The following is a 23954-nucleotide window of genomic DNA, read 5'->3' on the forward strand; positions in this document are numbered from 1 at the left end:
CGATTATAATGATTTCACACAAATTTTATTACCAATTTTTTCAACAATTTGAATTTTTTAATACTTTTGAAGCTTTAACGAATCCGATTTCGAATAAGAAAAAAAATATATATATAGATGCCAAGTACTTCTCGTTTTTTGTGCTAGTTGAAAAAGTTGTGGATTATGAACAAGGTAAATATTTATCAATTGGATACATATAAGCATGGTAAAGATATATCTTGCTGATTTTTGGAGTTCACTTTTCACTGCTGTTTATTGTTATTAGTATTTTCTTCTTCTTTTTCATTTTTTTAAAACTAGATCTAAATCTGTTTTGATAAAGAGTTTAGCGAACTTTTACTCCGATCTGTTTGGAGGTAGCTAATGAAAAAAATCCTTAACAGCACTAGTTTTTTTTTGTTTTTGGTTTTTTTTTTAAATAAAAAAAATGGCTTTCCGATATAATGTTTTAAGCCTTTCCCTTTTTTTTTTGAGCGATAGACAAATAAAAAAATGGTAAAATTTCAGCGAGGAATTCAAAACATTTCTTAAAAGCTGCGAAATATAATTTTGCCTTTTCTCAACATTTTTACGAACAATGATGGTACCTTAATCCCCGCAAACATAAAACTTATCTTTCATAACATAAAATGTATTACGGAAACATGCTTAAATAAACTATTTCAATATACATGCGGAAATAATAAGAATTCGAATAAAATAACTATCTTCCGCTTCAAGTATATAATAATGAAATATTTACTTAATCATATATCTGTTATTATGACGTATTAAAAGTCAGCATAAAAGAAAAATGAGATAGATACTCAGTTCAACTGATGTTAGTGAAAGAGAAACAGTGAAGTAATAAATATAATTTTCAAGATAACAAGTTAGAATTTCAGATTTCTTATCTAAAGAAGATGGAAATCTTTTCAGTCAGAAGAAGAAAAAAAAACAGTATAAAGAAACTTTATAAAGAAACTAAACTTAATAATAGAAAACTATTTTGTTTTTACATTTGAAATTGAAAAGATAAAATACCGTTGAGAAACCTACTACTCATAATTATCAATAAATCTCATAATTGTTTGAATGAAAACCTTCATCGGTTTCCAAAAAGATTTTATCACAGAATACAAGAGGCACTGTTTAGATTTCGCTAATCTGAGTAACTAACATTTTACTTAGTTATGACAAAAATAAACAGTAAAAACATCTTTCTAGATATTTTTGTTTTTCATATAAAATTGAAAAGAAAAATAGAGCAGCGTAAATTTCAGCATAATTTTAATAGAAAACAGTTTAAAAAAAAAGCTTTCCACAAATTGTTCTTTTACAAAATCTACAAAATTGAATAATGAAATTAATTATTTTAAAGCTTATGATAATCAAAAGTAACCAACTAATAGTTCATTGCAAACATTTATGACAATTTAAACGAACAATAAAAATGTCTTTCAAATGAAGTGTTTTGTTTTTACACTTGAAATTTAAAAGATGAAATACCGTTTAGGAATCTACTACAATTATCAATAAATCTCATAATTGCTTGAATGAAAACCATTATTGGTTTAAAAAAATTTTTTTTTTATCACTGAATAAATGAAGCACTGTTTAGATATCGCTAATCTGAGTAATAAATACTTTACTTAGATAAGACAAAAATAAACAGTGAAAACATCTTTTAGATATTTTTATTTTCCATATTAAACTGAACTATTACTAATACAACTGATTATTTTATAATAAACCTATGTTCGAATGAACTTATTAATATTATATTATAATAAACTATTACTAATACTTACTCAACTATTACTAATTATTGCTAATTTGCTTCATTATTATTTACACTAAAAATGGATGGCAATAACAAAATCGAAAAGGAATTTATAGCAGAATAAATAATGTGCTTTTTTGATTGCACTAAATTAAGTGGTGAAATAATATTTAAAAGCGAAAATAAAAATAAAAACATATTTCAGATTAACACTTTTCATTAGTTTCATAACTAATGAAAGACTTATACGAGACTTAAAAAAATATAAAATGTTATATATAATATTCACTACTATTACATCTACAATAAATATTAGTAAGTTTCATTATTATTTGGGATAATAATAATGAAAGATAATGCAACTATTTAGATAACAATTATAAAAAGACAGCGTTTATAATAGGAAATAAACAATAATACTAAAAACCATCTTTCAAACTAAGATTTTGATTTTTTTTTCCTATTCGAAACTGGAAAGATTAAACATCGTTTGCAGATTTATTATTACCACTAGTTAATGAGTTTCATTAGTATTTGAATTAATAATAAGTACAATACAAGAATCTTTTAAAAACTATATTCTTATTTACTAAATATTATTAATAGGTTTCATGAATATTTTATCTAATAATAACAACGAAAGGCTTTTAAAAGGAATTTATCACAGAATAAATAAGGTAAATTTTTAGATTTCAGTTAACTAAATAACGAATACTTTATCAGAAACAACTATGATAAGAAATACACTATATAGTTATTTTTAAAATAAAATATTTTTCGCTTTTATATCATATGAAACAGAAGTTATAAATTAAATTTTTCAAGTTTATTGCTTCGCAGTTATAAATAAAGGGTATGAGAGATACACGCATTTTGTAATATATAAATTAAATATTTTCTTTATCGATCATAAAAAGAAAATTGTCATCATACCGTGCATTCCCATTGGACAGAAAAATCACATGATGAGTTCATTAATAAACAAAGTAGATCCAGATATTTTTGGCTGCTATCAGCGTAAAAGTAAAAAATATAAATTAAAACGGTATTTATCAATTTCTTATTTTTTTCCCTTATTCAACGGTATTTATCAGCAATACTTATTTATCATTCCTTCTTAATATTATTTTCCGTTATTATTACGTTTCTAATTTTGATTGTTATTCAAAAATATATTCTTAAATCTGAAAAAGTTGTCTCTTTATATTAAAAATTGCATGATATGAACTTATTAAGAGACATTTTAAAATAAAAATATTTAGTGACGGATTAACAATTATTAAACTGTTAACGAGTTACTTTTACTTTTTCGCGAAGTGTATAAAAGTGAAGAGGGATTACGATGGAATAAAAAGTTTTACAATCGATAATTAGTTCGAAAATTATTAACTGTTAAACTTGTGGGGAAAAAAATATTAGGAATGCATTTAAAGACTTAAAATTTGGCATGTTGAAAGGATCATATTTGTTTATAAGCTTAACACATTTTTTTTACGTTACATTTTGCTTTGCTTCTTAAAATCTATAAGACATAGGAACTTCAAATTACGAAGGAGTTTATAAAAATGTACTAAGAGTTCGATGGAATAAAAAAAAATTACGATTCTATTGTTAGTTCAACAATTATTAACTGTTAAATTTGTAAAAAATAATTCAAAATAATTCATAAAAATGTGTGGTCAAATTAATTTTTGATAGATTAGAACTACATGTTATCAAATTACTTATATTATAAAATATTTATGGAATTCTAAGGAAAAACTCTTTATTTGTGAACCGGTGGTTGGAAAGAATTTGGAAGCATAGACATCAGTTATATAAACCGTATCTTTGAACGTATTTACGCCAAATTCGGAGCGAATCAGTTCAGAATTGCTGATTCAGAATTTCATACGTATAAACATTCTGCTTTATTCACATAGTCTGGCAGAATTTCCGTTTAGCAATTTTAAAATGTTGTAGACTTAGAATACGACAGATTAATTTTGAAATTGTTCATTTTTGACTAATGCGTGTTGATCTAATTAATTTTTTTTTAATATTTTAACTCTAAACACACCGCGGTCAGAGTGGAAGAGTAACGGCATTCTTTTTCTTTCAAAATATACAGAGTGTTCAATAAAGATTTGATGTATGCTTTTAGAATCCTTGTTGAAAAACAAAAATATAAATATTAGTGACAGCAAATTAATACTTAAGAGAGGAAATCCAAAAATGGTTTCAGAATATAAAAAATCAAAACTGAGGAAAGAGAGACAAAAAACATAAAAATTAAAAACAATAAACATTTCTATAGGAACAGTATAACAGCTATTATTAGAAATACTTTAAAGTTTTATCTGGCATTCGAATAGGCTTTGATACTCCCGCCTTCCGAAATAGCAATTTAATAGATTCAGTTTGTTTTTCTGATACAAAATTGGGAAAAAATAAGTATGCAACTATGGTATTTGTTGATATTTATTAAAAGTCAAAAGCGAATAGGTTAGTTTATTTTTACTCATTTTTTTGTAACATTGATATTTAAATTAATAAATGAAAGCAGTGATAGGTTTGCAGTTATTAGCTTTCCCTTCTTTTTTTTTTTTTGAAACCTAGAGCTAAATTCAGAGTTTTTGGATATCTCATTACCTCGCAGACTTCAAATTATAATCACGCTCATTTTTATACTTCGTTTAATTCTTTATTAAAATATATAGATACGTGATTAAATTGAACGTTTCTATAATCTTTGAAGATATTAAATCGTCTTGATACCGTTCTAATTTTGTAGAACAGTCAAAAGATAGGAGTCTATTTAACGATTATTATATAATTATTTAGGATTAAATAAATGTAAAAACATTTAAAATTGCTTCAAGAAACAATTATACGCAGTTTAGGTATAAATTAAACACACACTCTAAAGTATAAATTGTAAACACTTTTAACACAAATTACTTACACTTTCAATACATTATTTTAAAAAATTCAAAAATGTCTAGCACATAATTCAGCTACAATTAAATGAAACGATTCTGATTTATCAAAGTTATTATCAATTATCTAAAATATGTAAGAACAATTTAAAATTTATCGCCAAGAAAGTATTATACACGATTCAGGCACAAAATCCGCACACTCGAAGGATAAATTATAAACGCTTTTAACATATTTTCAGCATATTATTTTTGAAAAAAATTGAAAAGAAAAAAATGTATGTATTTGAGTTACGATTAAATTAAACGAGTCTAAAGATGTCAAATAAATGTGACTTTGGCGTTATTGTTAGCTACTTTGGCTACTGAATCGAATCCATAATGTGCGTCACCGACTAAAGCTGCTTTTAAGGAGGGAAAAAAATTTAATGGGCACTTATAGTAACAGAAATGAAAGGGAATACCGGAAAGCGGAGCCCGCAGGTAAAAACTTTAATTATAGTTAGAGAAGAGCTAAGTTGAAAGTTTGAGTCTTGTTACAGCGAATAGAAAAAAAGAGGTTTCTTGTGAGTGGTGAAAGAAAAAAAAGAGCCAGCATCTATCATGAATGAAGTCTAAGCTCTATCATTAGTCCAACTCTTGGAAGCAGTAAGAAGGAAATGATGATGAAATAGTAAGTGTGAAAATGTAAAAAAGTTTTTTCCCCTCATTCATTTTCTTACAATTTTTTTCTCGTTTATACCTTGAAGAATTAACTGACAACAGATAAGGATATTATAGTTACAAAGTCAGCGGTTGAAAGTAATAGAGTAAATAAATAGTAAAAGTAATAGAGTAAAAAACGTTATCCTATCATTCATAAAATTTATTATATGCCAATAAATATTTATTTTTTATTGTATGCGGAACAATAACTAACGTTCCATTAGTCTGCTGCCTATGCTTTCAAAAATCTTCGAAAAAATTATTCAACGCAGACTTAATAACTATATGCAAAACATCCCTAAAAAGTAATATGAATTTCGCCAGAGCCTTTCAATTACATAGCAATTCATTAACATTCTAGAATACATCGATAAAGCCAAATACAGGCACAGAAGTGCCCTTATCTTTATGCTTCGCTAAGGCGTTCGATCGAGTGCGGCATAAGGGACTTACAGTCAAAATTAGAACTAACAGGCATTCCTGATGACCTCTTCCAAATTCTAAACCCATACCTACAGTCAAATTACAACTAATAGGCATTCCTGATGACCTCTTCCAAATTCTAAACCCATACCTACAGTCAAATTACAACCAACGGGCTTTCCTGATGACCTCTTCCAAATTCTAAACCCATACCTACAGTCAAATTACAACTAACGGGCATTCCTTATGACCTCTTCCAAATTCTAAACCCATACCTACAGTCAAATTACAACTAACGGGCTTTCCTGATGACCTCTTCCAAATTCTAAACCCATTCCTACAGTCAAATTACAACCAACGGGCATTCCTGATGACCTCTTCCAAATTCTAAACTCATACTTAACTAATCGCAAATTCAGAATCAAACTAAAAAATACTTCTTGATATATAACTATAGAACCAGGCATACCGCAAAGTATTCTTGGATAGCTTTCATATATCTTCTTCACAGCTCAATTTTTCCATCAACGATAACAATCCCAATGAATTTAAAGTAATCTACGCTGACGATACTGCTGCTATCATTAAATTTATCAGACATACTTAAGCTGTTAACCTACTTCAGAAAAAAATCACAAATATTGAACCTTGGTGCTCGAAATGGAAGACCAAAACTTCATTCCGATAAATGGTAAATTGTTTTCAACAGATGGAAAAAAGGAAGCTAAATTCCTGATATTAAATTGTATGACCAAATCATTAATCCATCCAATAGCGCCAAATATTTTAAAAAATCATGATTACTTCGAAACTCAATTGAAACACACAGATCAATAACAGCATTAAAAATGCCAATGATGCCTACTGGGCCTTAAACTCCATCCTTAATGCTAAATCAGAACTTGATCTTAGATGTAATAGGACTATCTATCGTTCGGCTATACGCCCTAATTTGATTTATGCCTGCCCAGCTATTATCAGCTTACCAGTAGGTTTAAAATATATACTCTCAACCATTGAAGGAAAAATTCTCAGGCGTCTTGTTGGTGCTCTTATATATCTTAGCTATAATAACACTATATCTTATTTAAAAACTGAAGATATTTACGTACATATTGAAAAACTTAACACCTAATTTTATGACAATGCCAGCGGATGCACTTCGATTAGCTGCCCGATATTGAACTAATCGACGACAACACGCAATATGGCTCTATTACTGAGTAAAATCTGGCGCTGTCTAATTTTTACCTTATCCAATCTGGCTCTGTCTAATTTTTACCTTATCCAATCTGGCTCTGTCTAATTTTTACCTTATCCAATCTGGCGCTGTCTAATTTTTACCTTATCCAATCTGGCTCTGTCTAATTTTTACCTATCTCCCAATTTTACTACAATTGATTTCAATTTATTTCATTATTACGAGAACGAGCCGGGAAGGCTCAGGGGATAGATCGTTCGCCTTCCAATGAGGTGAGCCGGATTCGAATCCCAGCGATAGCTGGTCGATACGAATTCCGCATCCGGCTTGCACCAACCACAGTGCTGGCGTAAAATATTCTCAGTGGTAGACGGATAATGGGTTACAGTCACCTTGCAGCCAAGAGGTTTCCGTGGTTTTCCTCTCCAAGTATGGCAAATGCGGGTTAGTTCCATCAAAAAGTCCTCCACGAAGGCAAATTTCTCCCAATACTTAATCCAGGGGTTCCCTTGTCTTCAGGATTGTGTTCAAAATTACAAGGCTACGGAGTTGAACTTTAGTAGTCTGTAGTGTGTTTATCACTACGAAAATACAATTCCAAATTCAAATTTATTGTTTGTGAAATGTTAACTCGATTCTACGATGGGGTACCTTTTCATAGATGAAAGTTGACATTGTCGATAAAAACTCTCCCCACATTGGTGATCTTCGGATGCGATATGAACATGCTTACCTTGACAGTAACTCTCACTTCGATCTGAATACGCCTACTTCGATGGATGGTTCACATTGAACAGTTAACTTGCTACTTGTGGCTGCGACATTATCCACCTCCTCACATTGTTGCTACTCAGTCTCGATCACACGCAAAGTCAGCCTGCATACACTCGACTGCCAATGACACCACAGAAGCAAGCAAGACCGTGATGTTAATACAGCTCTCCCGGCTTATCACAAAACTGCAATGAATCAACTAGTGGTATTCGTTCATCGAATTCTATCACAGATATAATTCTGGTGGGGGAGTACTGTAGTGTGTCTATCACTACGAAAATACAATTCCAAATTCACTAGAATATAAGACATGTTAACTCGATTCTATGAAGGGGTACCTTTTCATAGATGAAAGTTGACATTGTCGATAACAACCCACAAAGTCGTAAACCCAAAAAATTGGGTCGGTTGTTCAACGCTGATTATAATTACAATTATTACGAGCGTAGGTCTACACTATGGCAATTTATCGGTGCCTTTGTATTCGGACAATCCCTTAGATCGCTGCACTGGGATCAATCAATTGTTAACTTTGGAGAGATGACCAACCCGGAAACGAGTTACCGGGGAAGTCTGAGCCACCGCATTGATACGAGATACAATCTTTAATTAATTTTGATTAATTTATTTAAATTAATGTAAATTTTTTATTCTAAATTATCATGTCTAGACATTTTCTAGACTTAATTTTTCATTCTTAACAGTTCAAAGGGGTGACCTCAAATATGCTAATTAATTTGTGCAGACGATATTTTAAGTCACTAAATAAGACACGAAAACGTCCTTTCTCTGAATAAATATACCCTTTTTGACGAATTCGAATTTCTGACACCCAAAGTATAAGGGGTAGCCGCAATCTGGGAAGTATGGTCCCCACAGTTTGATCAGAAGAATGGTCCTAAGTTTGGGGTCTTTATGTTAATTTTACCTTTTGTGTATTCCAACATATTTCGAGAACTTTTTATACGAATTAAAAAAAAAATTGGAGAAAAAACGGTTAGTTAGTAATATTCATTTTTTATAATTTTATTTATTAATAGTCAAAAAAATTTAGGTAAGATACGCAATTTTTTTACATTACTTAATTTAATGTTACATTAAAAAAATACAAGATTTGGGCAAAATCGGTCGAATAGCTCATAAGAAATTGAATTTCAAAAAAGTCAATATTCGATTTCTCAGGAACTATTCGACTATATTTTACTATATTTTAATATTTGAAAACTTACTCCAATGCAGTATTATCTGGGCTCATAAAAATTTGAGAAAAATGAGAATAAGGTATTGATTTTGATAGTTTCCATCTAGTAAGAAAAATGTTACCAAATTGGCGATTTTTAAAAAAGTTACATAACTTTTAAAATATTTTAGTTATCTGCCTGTTCTAAACTTTACATAATTCTTTACAGCAAGAGGATTTTACAGTTTAAAATTATAGCTTTACTTCAAGAGTAAGGCACTTAAACTATGGCCTTTTTATTTTCCTTGGCGAAGTAGCTTCGAAAAACCATATTATGCCGCTTCGCGACTGTGTACTAAGTTACTCACCTACTTCCAACGTATGAAGAACATAAGGATAAGAAATAAAATAAAAAAAACCTTGCTTTAACATAGTAAGAACATTAACAGATGTTTTTCTTTAAAATATCTTAATCATAAAAAGTTTGTAACTAAAAAGAGTTTTATTTATGCTTCCAAAATGAACACTGATAGAACAAATAGCTCTGTTATCATGTTAAGAAGAATGCTCATGCTATAATTCATAGGGGAGAATATTTTTGTTTTACTTTTCCAGTTAGTTAAAAAAAATTAATACTTGAAAAAATGCATATACATGTGCACGTATGGTTTTACAGACTTGCAATTAAATTAAATCAACAGAATTTTTAATTGAAAATTAATTAAAAAAGTAATTAAGAAATGAGTACAAAAATAAAGGCAATTCAAAGTAATAAATAATGACTCAAAAACGTCAATTTATTTGGTAAGTCTTAGTCGTTCAAAATGTGTTTTTTAGCATAAAGGAACATATTAAATTTCAGTGACGAGACGGGTTGCTAAATTTAGAGTAAAATACATCGATGCCAATATGAGAAGGAAACAAAATCAGTTAAGTGAAAACATTAAATAAATTGTATGCTAACTATAACTATTGCATAATATGTAAAATGTTTCATGTGCATGGAATTTTAAGGATTTTGATTGCCAATAAAATTCAATAACAATGTAACACATAGAACCATACAATTAAGCAGACTGCAATATTTTGCATTTGTGATTGTCTTTAAATGGCTTTGCATAAAAAATACTCATTATCGTTTTGAATAATAATAGATATTTATATTACACCAGATACTTTAAACAAATTTTTTAATTAATTTAAAAATAGAAAGCTCGGAGTAAAAATAGATAACACTAAAATATTAAATAAATAACAGTAATATTTAGAAAAAGAAAAGCTTTAAATTGATTGCTATAAATGAGATTTACTTTATTATTTAGCTATAAAGCTTGTTTAAATAATCGCGCAAGCAACAAACTGAATAAAAGATAAGATTTTGATATATATATACTGTATAGATATATTTTGCTTTGCCTATATTAATACAATATTAGAAAGCACTTTTTTTGCGGATATTATCGTGGGAGCTGATGACGAGATTATATCTTTTCCTTTATTTGTTTTTCGGATTTCTATTATTTTTTTAAAATTTAAAAATATTTTTAAAGGAAAATTTTATATCAGAAATTTTTCTTCCTCTCTTTAAGAATATACTATTTTTAATGTTTTTTTTTTTTTTTTTTGTATTTTTAACTTATTTTATGGATTCTCTGTATCTGCAGCTCTATGCACAGTAAATAAAACTTATTATTATTTTTCTTAATTTTCTTTCAATTTTTCCAAATAAGTTAGTTTTTTTATTTAATTTTATTTTTTAAAGTTGTCTAAAAGAAATGAAGTATCTTTGAACTTCCTATAAGAAGGCACCATCCCAAAGCCTGTTTATACAGATTTAAAATATAATTAAATAATTTCCTAAGTTCGTGAGCTACAACAAGTTAAATTTTATAAATAAGTATATAAATTAGTTAAAAAGGTTAAATTCGTAAAAATGCATAAAATAAATAATAAAAAAAGGCCAATTACGGAAACATAACCAGAGGAGATAAATTACGCCAGCAATCAAAAAAATACCACAACACTAGCCGTAAATAAAATAACAAACTTTTAAACCGTGTCAATGAAAACTAATTCTTATTTATTCTCAGAACAAACGAGAAATGATATTTCGCATAACACATACAGAATACCAAACTATCCGCATAAAGAAGTATTTAATTCCGGCGCAATTAGTTTCGAACAATTGGCATCAGAAAAAAAATAGCAATTTATTAATAATTATAGTTCAGAAACCACCATTTTCGTGCGTGGTTAATTCTTTTATTGTTCCACAAATATAAACAACATGGAAGAAAAAAAAAACTGATTTAATACAGCCCTTTGGGTATATAAGAAAATGAAAAGAGAGAATTGTTTATAACAGTGAATTTCTTCCAATAATTAGAGCCTCTGGCCACCTAAAAGTGCAAAAAAAACATTCAAGCACTTATATCTTTTTCTACTGTTTTCTTAATGTGCTTTACTCAGAGAAGGCGATTATTATTATCTGAAAGCATTTTTTCCCCTCTGTAACTTTCACTTCCTTTTCGGGTTATAAGTATAAAGAATAATAATTGGGTTGAATTTATTCATGACTATGAACAAAACCTTTTAGTGCTTTTTTTCCACATATTTCGGCTAGGTCGTAAAAAAATCGGCAAGGGTTTGCTCAGCAAGAGGATTTTGGTTGATGACAAAGTTTTCAAGGTACAGATATTTATGGACATCCGTGGTCAAAAGGGTCAAGAACGATGAGGATAGATACTGAGATAATTTGGAATAGAATTTAAAAATAAATAAATAATATATAAATAAAAAAACATGAGATGCCAATCAAATTGAAATATTACCATTTTGGAAACTAAATGAGCAATGAAAAGTCTGTTTCTTAATCAAGCAGTTGTCTATGTCTATAACCTTGATAAATTTCACTTTTTTTGATCATACAAAATTATTTATGAGTTAAATATATTGTGCAGTATTCTTCCTATTGTTGAAAATAATTAACGGATGAATTAAATAAGATGCATTCTACCCTTTTGTTCTAGAAGATTTAACCCTTTAATGGTCTCATAATTTTGTGGAAAACGGTCATAAAAGTAGCCATTTTTTTTTATTCAAGAAAATTATGTACACAATATATGTACTTATTTTTAATTTTTAGCTTACATGCTTGATGCATGCATTACATGCTTATCATGTAATGTAATGCATGCAATGCATGCATGCATTGCATGCATTACATTACATGATGCATTACATGCTCGTGTGCTGACATCTACTTTAAAATAAACTACTCTAAACACATGACAAATACGAACCGATTGACAATAAATTCAATGGGGGATGAAAAGTCCGAATTGTCGGTTTTGTGGAACGGCCAAATTGTCGGGTGAAAAGTCTGCGGAACACTAGGGTTCCGTAGACATCACTAGGGAACCGATGCTCTAGAACAGGGATGGGCAAACTTTTTTGGTCGAGGGCAAAAAAAACGAAGAAAAAAAGTTTGGTAGGTCAAGTAAAAACTTCTAAAATAGAAAAACGATATGCAAGTTTTAATTTAGATATTTAATGAGATGAATGAAATTGCGATTTCATTTTTAAAAGCTCTTTATATTGAGGTTCCAAGTGAGATGTACTTATTTTAATGCTCAAGGCTAAATGTTTGTCTATTAATCTACTACTGAAATGATTTTTTCAAAGGTTTATAGATGTTCACATATATAAGACGAAGCAAACATAGCACTGATTTTCTGGACATGAAATATTGCATTAACTAGCTTTTGGTAATGATTTGTAAAACTCTTAACTTTAGCATATTTAGAAACAACTGCTTCAGGTGGCGCCAATCTACGGCTATTTTATAAAGAACTTTTGCTTTCAACATTTTACCAATTGAAGCTGCCTATTTCCAGCTATTTATGTTTTGTAGAACAAAAATAGAGAAAGTAAAAAGGTCATCAATACTTTGATAAAAAAGAAAGAACAAAAACAGCTTTAAACAAAGTAGACAAGAAAATGGATGTATATTGTTTATATTCGTCACGGACCGGCAAGTTAAAATTCTATCCGCGGGCCGGATAAAACCTTCCGACTGGCCACAGTTGGCCCGCGGGTCATAGTTTGCCCATCCATGCTCTAGAACAGTGTTTCCCAACCTTTTTTGTACCATGCCCCAACAAAGCCTTTCTAAAATTCTTATGCCCCCCTATGTAACATATACATAATTTTTAATATTAAAAAAATCGAATTGTTCACTTAAGAAACAAAGTAAGTAAATTTTCAGAACATATAATGAAGAACTAAAATTCAAATTCGAAATAATTTTAATAAATATTTTTCTATAATCATTTAATATTTTAATTAAGTGAGATTCTTGCCCTCGATGCTTGCTGCACGTAGATTTTATCTTAGGTTCCAATTTGGTTAGCCTCAGTCTCAAGTCTCCCCGTTGTGTTTGGACGATTTTTTTTTACCAATAAAATCATTTACAGCACTAAATCCACATTCAGCTAAATATGAAGATGGAATTGGTAACAATAGTTTTCTTGCACATTTGACTGAATTTGGGTATTTGTTTTCTGTTTCCTCACGAAGCCTTTCATATTAAATAAGGTTTTAACTGGCTCATCATTTTGCATTTCTGCAAGTTCTTCTTGATATATTTGATATATCAGGCAAATCCACTAACATGGACTGCAACATCCATGTTAGAAAATAAATTTGTTTTAAATCAGAATATCTTTCTTTTAAATCAGCCGATAGAATTTTCAGATGATAGACAATAACAAGTAAAGGGGTATCATTTACTTCACATTTTTGGAGCCAATGAAACTGTTCAAAGTTTTTGTTGTTAATATATTTCTGACATAACTCAATAAGGGTAATGAAGCCATATATCTTCGCTTTTGCATCAACAAGGTTTTATTTGTTATTTGAAGTTTCTTATTTAATATATTCAGTTTTTCAAAGATATTGACTAAATAACTCACAAATGCTTTACCATCGACTGTAAACAGATACTTCATTTCAGGTTTGTCGCTTAAAAAATCCCTCAGTCACATAATATTTATTGACCGCAATTATTTAAGAATTTGCTTTTTTCTTTCGATTTTGTCACCGAAATCTCGCATTGCATTTAAATAGCCCAGAGCAAAAGGTTTAAACGCATGTCGAGTCCATTTTTGAATTGCCCCCCGGTGGGGCGTGGGCCTCACGTTGGGAAACACTGCTCTAGAACGCTAAGTTCTCATTCATGGAATGGAATAAAATGGATTAATCTTTTCAGCAGAGCTAAAAAAAAAGTGAGAGTATAATAAAATTTAGCGCCCTTTAAAGTTTTTAAGATTTTTAGCTTCCTGAAACGATAAAATAAGGCCACTAGGAAGGACACGAATTTAATCAAGACAACCAAGTACAAATCAAGACTCAACTTGCGTAATGGAGATTGCAATTAGCGAAGTGCTGATTACAATTTCAAGCATTTAAATATATGAATAATCGTTTAACAAATCAGAACTCTAATTGTAATCATTATCATCTATTCACTCGTTAAGTTTACCCCAAAATTTACTCAACTAAACATACTAAACATTTCTGAATACAATCAAAAGTTTTATCTAGTAAAACAAGTTCCATTTCAGAATATATTCGGAAAGCTTATTTGAGAAAATATAGAAAAATGTACATTTATTTGGTATATTTTCATTAGATTTAACTTTAAAAAAAAAAAAACCTTTTTTTTTAATGATTCACCGTGAAGTATTTTCTTTCAAACTTTGCATCAATCCATATTATCATTTCAGCTTGAATGATTTTTCTGGATGAAAGGTATTATCGAGTAAACAAAAGAAAAAAAGAAACTTTTAAAAAGCGGGATTGACCTTTCATGAAATCGAAAAAAGAACTTCAAAATTGTTTAAAATAATTGAAATCAGTGTTCCGTGCAATTAACCCCAAATACTGATTGCGCAAATGAACTTAGCTTAAAGTTATGATTGAGAGAGACGAAGAATAAGAAATTAAGAATTCCATGTAGGTTACAGAAAAAATAATTAATCTCGTATTTGCATTTCAGTAATTAATGTACGGGAGAATAGTTACGAGATAAATTGGAGCATTTAAAAAGGAGACAAAATAAATTTATTATCAATTCCCGAAGATATTTTTAGACTTTTCTTCTTTAAAAAGTTACCTTTTAAGAAAATTTAATTCACATTTTGGAAAATTTAATCAATATTCTTTACAAAAAAAGTATTTGTGAAACTGTATATAAGACAAGCAATCCTTTAAAATCTCAGAAACTGTAGAACACCTTTTTCTCTCATATAAGAGTTTACGATTACCAATGTTAACTCTTCAGCCTTGTCATTTTGAACCTCACCCTGAAGACAAGGGAGCTCTTGAATTACGCATTGGGACAAACTAGCCCTCGTGGAGGACTTTTTGCTGGAACTAACCTGCATGGAGTTACATGGAGAGGAAAACCACGAAAATCTACGGTTAGCCCGACGTCAAGGGTATTTTAACCCATACTACCGTCTATCACTGAGGATATATTTAACGTCTGCACTGTAGTTGGTATCTTTAGAGTATAGCAGTAAATGTTACTAAGAAGATCAAACCTATGGGTTGCCAAACCTTTTCAGTAAAAACAATTCAATAATTATTAGTATTTAATTTTAAAATCTTGGAACAAATTTTGTGTTAGACAAGAAAAAAATATAGTTCAACAGAAAAATACAGGATTCATTTATTATTATTATTAGTTTATCAATAGTATTATTTGCTATGCCAATCGAATTAAGTCTGTTTGTTACTTAGTTTAATATTCATGTTAATTATTTCCTTTATTAATCCCGTTATAGATGACTTATGACATTATTCACTTAGTTGTATGCTATTGATACTTCTACTTTATAATTTGTAGTTGCATTTGTTTATTATAGCTGCCAACTATTACGATTTTTGCGAAAAAAAGTTTTCTTGTGGTAGTGCTACAGCATTTAAAATTTCTTAAATTCGTACAAATTTTTGCAATTCACGAACAGTAAAAAACTTTTTATTATGCTTTTATAACTATAAGGTTTATGCTTTTTATTTACAATCATGTCTAAGCAATGAAAAACATGCATGTTCGTGTATGTTCATATACTTCCGAATTAGAACAAATTAAACTGCAAATTATTTTTTGCAAAAAGCGTAAAAGTTGGTAGTTACTAAAAAAAACGAAAATAGAATGTATATGTTTGAATTATTTATGAAACATGGAGACGAAAATTGTTTTAAATCACATTTATTAAACCATGAATCAAATATTGCCTATCAAAGTATTATTTAATATTGTCTATCAGTATTAATATTATATCAGTTATAATATTATATCAGTTATAATATTATGATCAGTTATAATATTAATATTGTCTATCAGTGCATTTTTCTTTAAAAAAAATCACACAATTAAAGCTAAAAAGTGGCATCTATGTTTTTCTTCACATGTACAATGTAAATTTCGAAACTGATTCTTAATTTTATTAATTTCAAATTAGATTCAATATTAGATTCAAAATAGATTAAATATTATTTTCTCTAAATGGTGACAATATTAATAAACAACATTTCGTCGTTAAATCAGGAAAAAGTTTAATATACTTTTTTCACTATGAATCAAGCAACAAAAAAAAAAAAAAAATCAGTTTTGGTTCATTTATTAAAAAATCAGTTATGGTTCATTTATTAACTATTATTAAAAATGTAATGTTCATAATAATATATTGTATTTCCTTATTCGTAACTAAGTTATCGCAATAAAATATCTTATTTGGTCTATCTCATTGTGAGTTTTGGCTTTATACCTTCGCGAGAAATGGCATTTATATGTCACATTGAATATCAGACTTAGGTATGAAAAATTCCTATCGATCTCGAGCGGGCTCTGCTCAAGCAAACCCGCAGACATTTCTAGTACACCCTAGATAATGTTGCGTTAGATTGCAAATTCGTTCCTCATATTCACAGCCAATATAAAAACTTTGCAAAGGCCATAAGATTGAAACATGCAAGTAAGGAAAATGTCTTAATGCACACTTTTTTTTAAAACTTTATCACTGAGAAGAAAATCTCTTAATAGAAAATATGCATCAAATATCTCATTGTATTTAAAATTATTTTATTACCATTAAATTAATTTTCTTTGCTATAAGGAATTTTATCAGTATTACTTGATTAAAAACTTCATTCTAATTTTTTTCTCCCCCTCAATTTTTCCATTTTTCATTGTTAACTTTATGTTTTATATTTCAAATCACTTTTTCTCATTCACTCCTGACAGTCTTGAGAATTGGCGCCCAATTTTGGAGCTCTTGAAACATGTCGATTGTTATTTCCACTTTGTATATTTTTGAAGCCCGAATGATGCTTTTAATTAATTAATTTATCTCACCACTTCAGTTTCTTGAGATAATTTAATTTTATTAGTAGTTTGTAAAATGAGTACGATGCAGCAGCAATTGAGAATTTCTCCTGTTAGTCACAGTTTGCAAAAAAGATCTTGCAAAATAGTATAAATAAGGCAAATCGTTGAAGGAAATTTTTTCATAAAATTTAATGCATATTCAGTTAAGCTAATACGCATTTCATAAACATATATTTATTTAAAACTGAAATCACGACAAATTAAATAAACATCAATACTATGTGCCTTTTGCATTTTTCTCAAAATGATGAAAAGCAGGTTTAAATACTTTTAAATGTAAGCTCGAACGCTATGTTTTTTATTTGAAGAGGTGAACTATACTACATGTTAAATTTTAATGCATTAAAAAGATTGGCTACAGAAATGAAAAATACCAAGAAGTTATATACGAAGCTTCTTTTTTCATTGAAAATTACTATTTTTACAGATTTGCTAAAATAAATTTATATTCTATATTTAAAGTAATGTTTATGTTCGTAAACCTTATGTTTAAGAGCATAAACGTTTCTATAAATATCAAAATAAAGAAAACGTTTCTATTATTTTGTTAATGTTTTCGAAGAACTTATTGGAAAAAACACGTTAAGAAACATTTTAATAACATTAAGATTTTCAAGTTTAAGAACAAAAACATAGCAGCAGCGTTTTAGTTAAGAAATTTATAGCAATGTTCACATTGTTAAACTTGAAAATGTGAATGTTTTCAAAACGTTTCTTAATATGTTCTTTCAATAAGTTATTAATTTGTAATAATTGTATGTATTAATATTTATAATTAACAATTTTTCTCTTCAATACCACTATGTTTATGTCCTTAAATATGAAAATTTGAAAGTTTACAAAATGTTACTTAACATGTTCATCCACTAGTACTTAAATTGTTATGATTTAATTTGTAATGTGTCCATAATTAACAATTTCCATTTTCAATGGCGCTCTGTTTATGTTCTTTAACCTGAACATTTTGAAAATGCAATTTAAGATTTTCTACCCGTTTTTAAGTTCCTCATTTCTTATGGTATAATGTGACATTTATAATATTAACATTTATAGATTACAGTTTTTAATGATCTTACCACTCATCTTGCTGTACAGATATTGTAGCTGTAGTTGTTTTTTTCCTTCCATATAATTGACGGTACAGTTTGTACTGATCCCCATAAACCCAGCACACTTTCCACCACTGGCGGCACACGAGGACCGAACTAGCTTTCACATTAGGATTACTCATTGGTTACACATTGATTGCTCAAGACACCACAACCAATGAAATAACAGATAAATCACTTAATCGAACCACTTAAAGTTTGCGTCGCAAACTGGATAGATGTCAAGATCATTTCCTTGACAAAGGAATTTGATAGCTTTCCACACATAGCACATTAATCCAAGAAAATTGAGAATAATCCAAAAAGGAGATACATATTTAGCACATCTACTTTTTTACATCAAAAATTGATTTGATAAAAAAATATATCCTAAAAGCCAGAAATGTAAATAGTAGATATTACATCCATTGAACAAGAACTGACAATCGCTATTAAATTGACACTACGCGGTTCCACCACAAAAGAGAAATACAAGATGATCAAGTTGAACTTTTCCGCTAAGGATGAAAAATCATCCCCTCCAAAACAACATAATCGCCAGTATGCCAAGATCATCGCCAAACATGATGCCCGGCAGGGAAACTATTTTGCGTTCGCTATTGGTGTGATGCGTTTAGAGTAAAACGAGAAAAACATTGAAATAAAATGTACTTTTTTGTAAGTTAGCGCGTAGTATGTACACTTTATTTCAAATAATCCCTTTTTTAAATAAAACAAAGAAGAGAATTTCAAAAATCTTGGGTAATTTACGCATTTTTAGAATATAATGATTCACACTAAATTACTTCTACTTTAATGAAACTGACTCTATCCTTAAGAAACTGTCATATAAAAAGTTTATAAAATTCATTCGATAGTAAAAAAACTGATATAATCATTTAAATAAAAGTTTCAATTACTACAGATGGCTAAAAATGATGTCTCATACAGTTCGAATGTTGAAAAGATCTAAACGGCTAACTCCAGGAATTGCAAACGCAATTTTTTTCGGATTGCTTCATTCGCTTATTGAATACTAATTGATTTTAGTCAACCTTTGAATGCAACCTGGCTCTCTTTTTTAAATGTTCTAAAATCATGCAACATACAGCCCCTGACCAAATTATTAGACGTACTATAAGAGTCTATGTCAAATCTTAATTATCAGGGATACTATATCAGCTTTATAGTTTTCACGCGGTTGAAACCGGTTTGCATTTGTTTATGTTCGTGTATCAATTGGTTGTACTTATTGTAATGCAATACGTTAAAAATAAATACAAATAGGAAGTATATAAAAAATCTCTTGCATAAAAACCCATTACATGTATGTTTAAACATAAAAGTATCGCCTATACACTCGTACAAAACACGTAATTATTAAACAACTACAGTGCGTCTAATAATTTTGTATAATTATTATAATATACTAATATAATACCTAATGTAATAAATATTCTATATTTATACAATATATCGTCCAATTTATCCAATTGATACACGAACGTAAACAAGTGCAAACCAGTTTCACTCACGTAAAAACAAGAAAGCAGTAAAGTATCACTTGATAAATAATATTTTACGACGAATAATATTTTACGACGTCTAATAATTTGGCCATAGGCTACATATATTTTGTAAAACCTTGTCACGCATTCGATTTAATTTATATACATTACGATTTGATTCATATACATGTTAATGCAATTTAGAAATTACATAAAAAAACAAGTAAAAATGGACCTAAGTATATCAAAGATAAAAAAAAAAGATTATATTAAATTAATTAGCGACGCATACCTAGCCAATATCCGTTGATAATACGCGTCTCTTTTTTGTGCTAATTATTAAATATCATTAAAACGAAATTATAAAGCTCTATACCTGATAAACATGATCAAAATAAAAATATAGAATGACTTGTTTAATTAACTGTTCACTTTCAAATTCTGCTTGACTTACAGCTCAGTTTGTTTCAGAATTTTCTACCCCAGTTTTGTGTCAAAATCTTATATTATCCACATTCATTTAATTAATCAAGCACAACTTTATTAATCTGTAGATTTGGTATTTTGGAACAGTTAAGAGGCACGGTTTTCATTGGTTTCGGTGACTGAAATTTTAACATTTCAAAGCAGTTTTGATAGTTCTTAAAAATACCTTTGTGATCACCGAAAATAGTAATATAAATAAAGCTTCGCTTTAGATTTACATTAGGGTGCAAAAGTATTTGGTCAAACCCAATATTATAGTTTGTTGATTCAAAATGTAGTCAAATAATGTTCTAAAACTATCTTAGTATGCTTATCAACAAGAAAGAAAAGTCAGTGCTTTGAAAGTGACTTTAAATCAAATGCAATTTTCATATCAGTCGGGTATTAGATATAAATAGTGTTCTCCGTGTTTAGCGGTTTTCCTACATCAAGGTAAATATCGGATGAATTTCTTTATTTAATATTTAATTAAAATTAAAAGTATGAGTTTTGCATATTTATTTTGTACTAATAGCAATTTTATATGTACACCATACATTTATTGTGACATTCGTTTCTGTTGACTTTGTTCTAACAAGACTCGAAATCGATGAATAAAAAAGAAAATGAATACTCAGCTAAATTAAGTGCAACTTATCAAATTTCATTTGCAGAAATTTGCCTTTATTTTCGATTACATAACAAGATTAAAAGTTCCGGAATCAAGTGTTATATATATGTTGGCTAAATTAAGAACAATAAAAAAAATTTAAAAAAAAAAAAAAGGTTGAGGAATGTTAAAATGCCTTCCAATGGCTGACCATGAGCGTTTGCATGCCAGGGTATCAAAAATTATTAATCAATAATGCACAAAATAAATAAAAAAAATTACCCTACTACTCATGTTTGTTACAAAAATGTAAGTTTTTTGGAGCAAGATCATTGTTGTTAAATAAATAACACTTTTGGAGCAGAATTTGTAATGTTTGCTGGAAAATATAATTTGGAGTAATTTCGAGATCAGAAAAATCGAGTCGGAAAAAGATTAGAACAAGTTTACAACGATTGTGAGCAAAAAAGCTTGTTGGAGTTGAAGTTGCAACCACAAAGGTAAATTAAAGCAATTTGTAGTAGCAAACAGTATATCATTGTTGCAAAAATCAAACACTACATATCCACTAAGTACACTATATGTTCTAAAAAAAAGTTTTTTAGTTCTCCAACAATCTCTTAGTTTTAAGAAAACATGCACTTGCTTTTATAAAAGAACCATCATGCAGATAACAGTTTCATTTGATAAAGACAAGAGAATGAATTATGAAACCGGTATCTAGTAGCAGTTTTCATAAAATGTTATTTTTGAAGGTCATGTGTTAAGATCATCTCAGCCGTCAGATCAAAGTTAAAAGGTTGCGTGTGGTCAATTTTCAGAGACACACGGAGATGGATGATAGACAGCGTAATTAAAAAATCAGAGTTTGAATGGATGTTAACAATTGCAACAGCTTTTATCTTCTCTCTTTACACCTATTCCGCAAAAGGAGTAAAAAAACGCTACACTGCTAGTGTAACAGACTCGCGGAGGCTTCCACTAAATGAAAATTTTCATAACTGTAACTTCTTTTTACTAACCCCTTAACGATCTCATTATTTTCAAGAAAACTGCAATGAGAGAGGTTATTTTTTTTTTTTTTATTAAAGAAAAGTTTAGAGAAAAGGTGTATGTACAATATATGAATTCATTTTTGATTTTTGGAATATTTTTTTTAGCTTGAAATTTAAAACTCTATATGTCCATGTAACTCCGACTCCGTAATGTACACAATACTAAAAAATGTTTTATAACAGAACACATTCACAAAGAGTATAAGTAGTTGAGCTGAGAGTACGAAATACATATCACAAATACATATATTTGGATAGTGACATATACATATATTTGGACATCTAGTTAAAATAAACTATCTCCAGTTGCATTAAAAATATTCTGGTGCAGATATCTAGTGTGTAAAAGAAGCAATAAAAAAATTCCGTACACAAGAGATCGATGTTAGTACATAGTATTATAAAGAGTGCGTAAAATAGTAAAAAATTTAGATTTTAAAACAAATACTCCAAATGTGCATCCCATACAATTTTGCTAAGTTTTTTATTTATTTATTTTTAATAAACTGGCAAAAAAATCTAACAAAACAATTACAGATTTCTGAATATTTAATTGAACTAAAACAGGATATAAATTTTCGTTATGACTCAATATCACAATACAATCACAAGTTCATCTTTAATTGCCATTGCAGAGCTTTAATAAAAGACAATCAATGGCTAAATTATATTGTATTACAATAATAGTAAGCTACAAAACTTTTCGAAGACAGAGAATCTTTTTAAATGCTAAGGAAACATGTTTTTCAGCAGAAAAAAAAATTCCCCTTGAAAACAATTTGAAATTATATTTTATCAATTATGCAAGAAGCCAAGTATTGTTTTTTATTGTTATAATTTAAATTATTATTTACAACGCTAAAGATATAAAGTCTAAACATTTACATTTTGATTATTATAATCACGATATTGAATAGTATTTAAATCATTATTATTTTATTGAAAGTTTGAATTACTAGTAAGTATCTAACAACTAAAAAACTACAATAAAAAAATTACAATGAAATTATGTATTAAAACTAATAATATTGGTAAACAGGAAAATTCTGTATTAGAAAAAAGGTAAGAAAAAGGAAATAAGTTGAACAACAACGTGAAAAATCGGAACTCGGTGGCTAGTGCGTTTTATTATTTTAAAGGGTGAATAACCTTAAGGAATACTAACAACTATGCCAAGTTCCCCCCCCCCCCCCAAAGTTTCTAAATCGTACCCTCCCTTGTGAGTCAAATATACTTTAAAAATAATTCAAGCACACATAGTTAAAAAAAAAAAAGTTGAAAAATCTGTTATTCATAAGTTTGACTTTAATAAGTTGGAATCACAATGACTGTTCATCGATTTAAAACACATTCCAGTTATATCATATAAATAGGATGTTTAAAAAAAATCCGTTAAAGAATCTTTAAAAGTTCATGATAAAACTGCCCTTAATCTGCGAATAAACTGTTTCGTAATGCAACACAATATAATTATGTTATTCAAATCAGAAAGTAGCTAACTTTTTGAAATAATAACTTGGGGTAATGGAGATTTAAAGTAGTTTCAATTTATATAGTTTATTCAGTTATCATTAAATGAAAAAAATAAAATAAATTCGATATGCACAACCTACAAAAATAACAAAGTAGGTCTAATGCTTGAATTTGAATAAAATGATTCATAAAGGTTCCTTAAAGGGTTATTTTAACTTAGCATAATCTGGTTCTTTAACATCAAAGAAGGAAAACGAAGGATAAAAATAAAAATTGAGGACGTTTTTTAAATATGTTCCAGATGTTTTATAAGACTTTCTTTTTTTTACTTTTT

General features: G+C 28.7%; 1 protein-coding gene across 7 annotated transcripts in view; it reads right to left on the bottom strand.

Annotated features, from left to right (window-relative positions):
* esn (espinas) overlaps nt 1-23954 on the bottom strand; it is a 213112-nt gene that overhangs the window by 49806 nt on the left and 139352 nt on the right. The window contains exon 1 of one of the 7 annotated variants that reach the window (XM_043042431.3): nt 18498-19077. The exons of the other annotated variants lie outside the window; for them this stretch is intronic. Coding sequence (XP_042898365.1) covers nt 18498-18652 — 155 coding nt within the window. The 5' untranslated portion in view covers nt 18653-19077. Of the gene's footprint in view, nt 1-18497; nt 19078-23954 lie in introns of those variants that run through there. 7 annotated transcript variants of the gene reach the window in all.

The sequence above is a fragment of the Parasteatoda tepidariorum genome, chromosome 6 (genome assembly GCF_982258835.1).
Source record: "Parasteatoda tepidariorum strain Cologne lab strain chromosome 6, Ptep-v5.0, whole genome shotgun sequence".
NCBI lineage: Eukaryota > Metazoa > Arthropoda > Arachnida > Araneae > Theridiidae > Parasteatoda > Parasteatoda tepidariorum.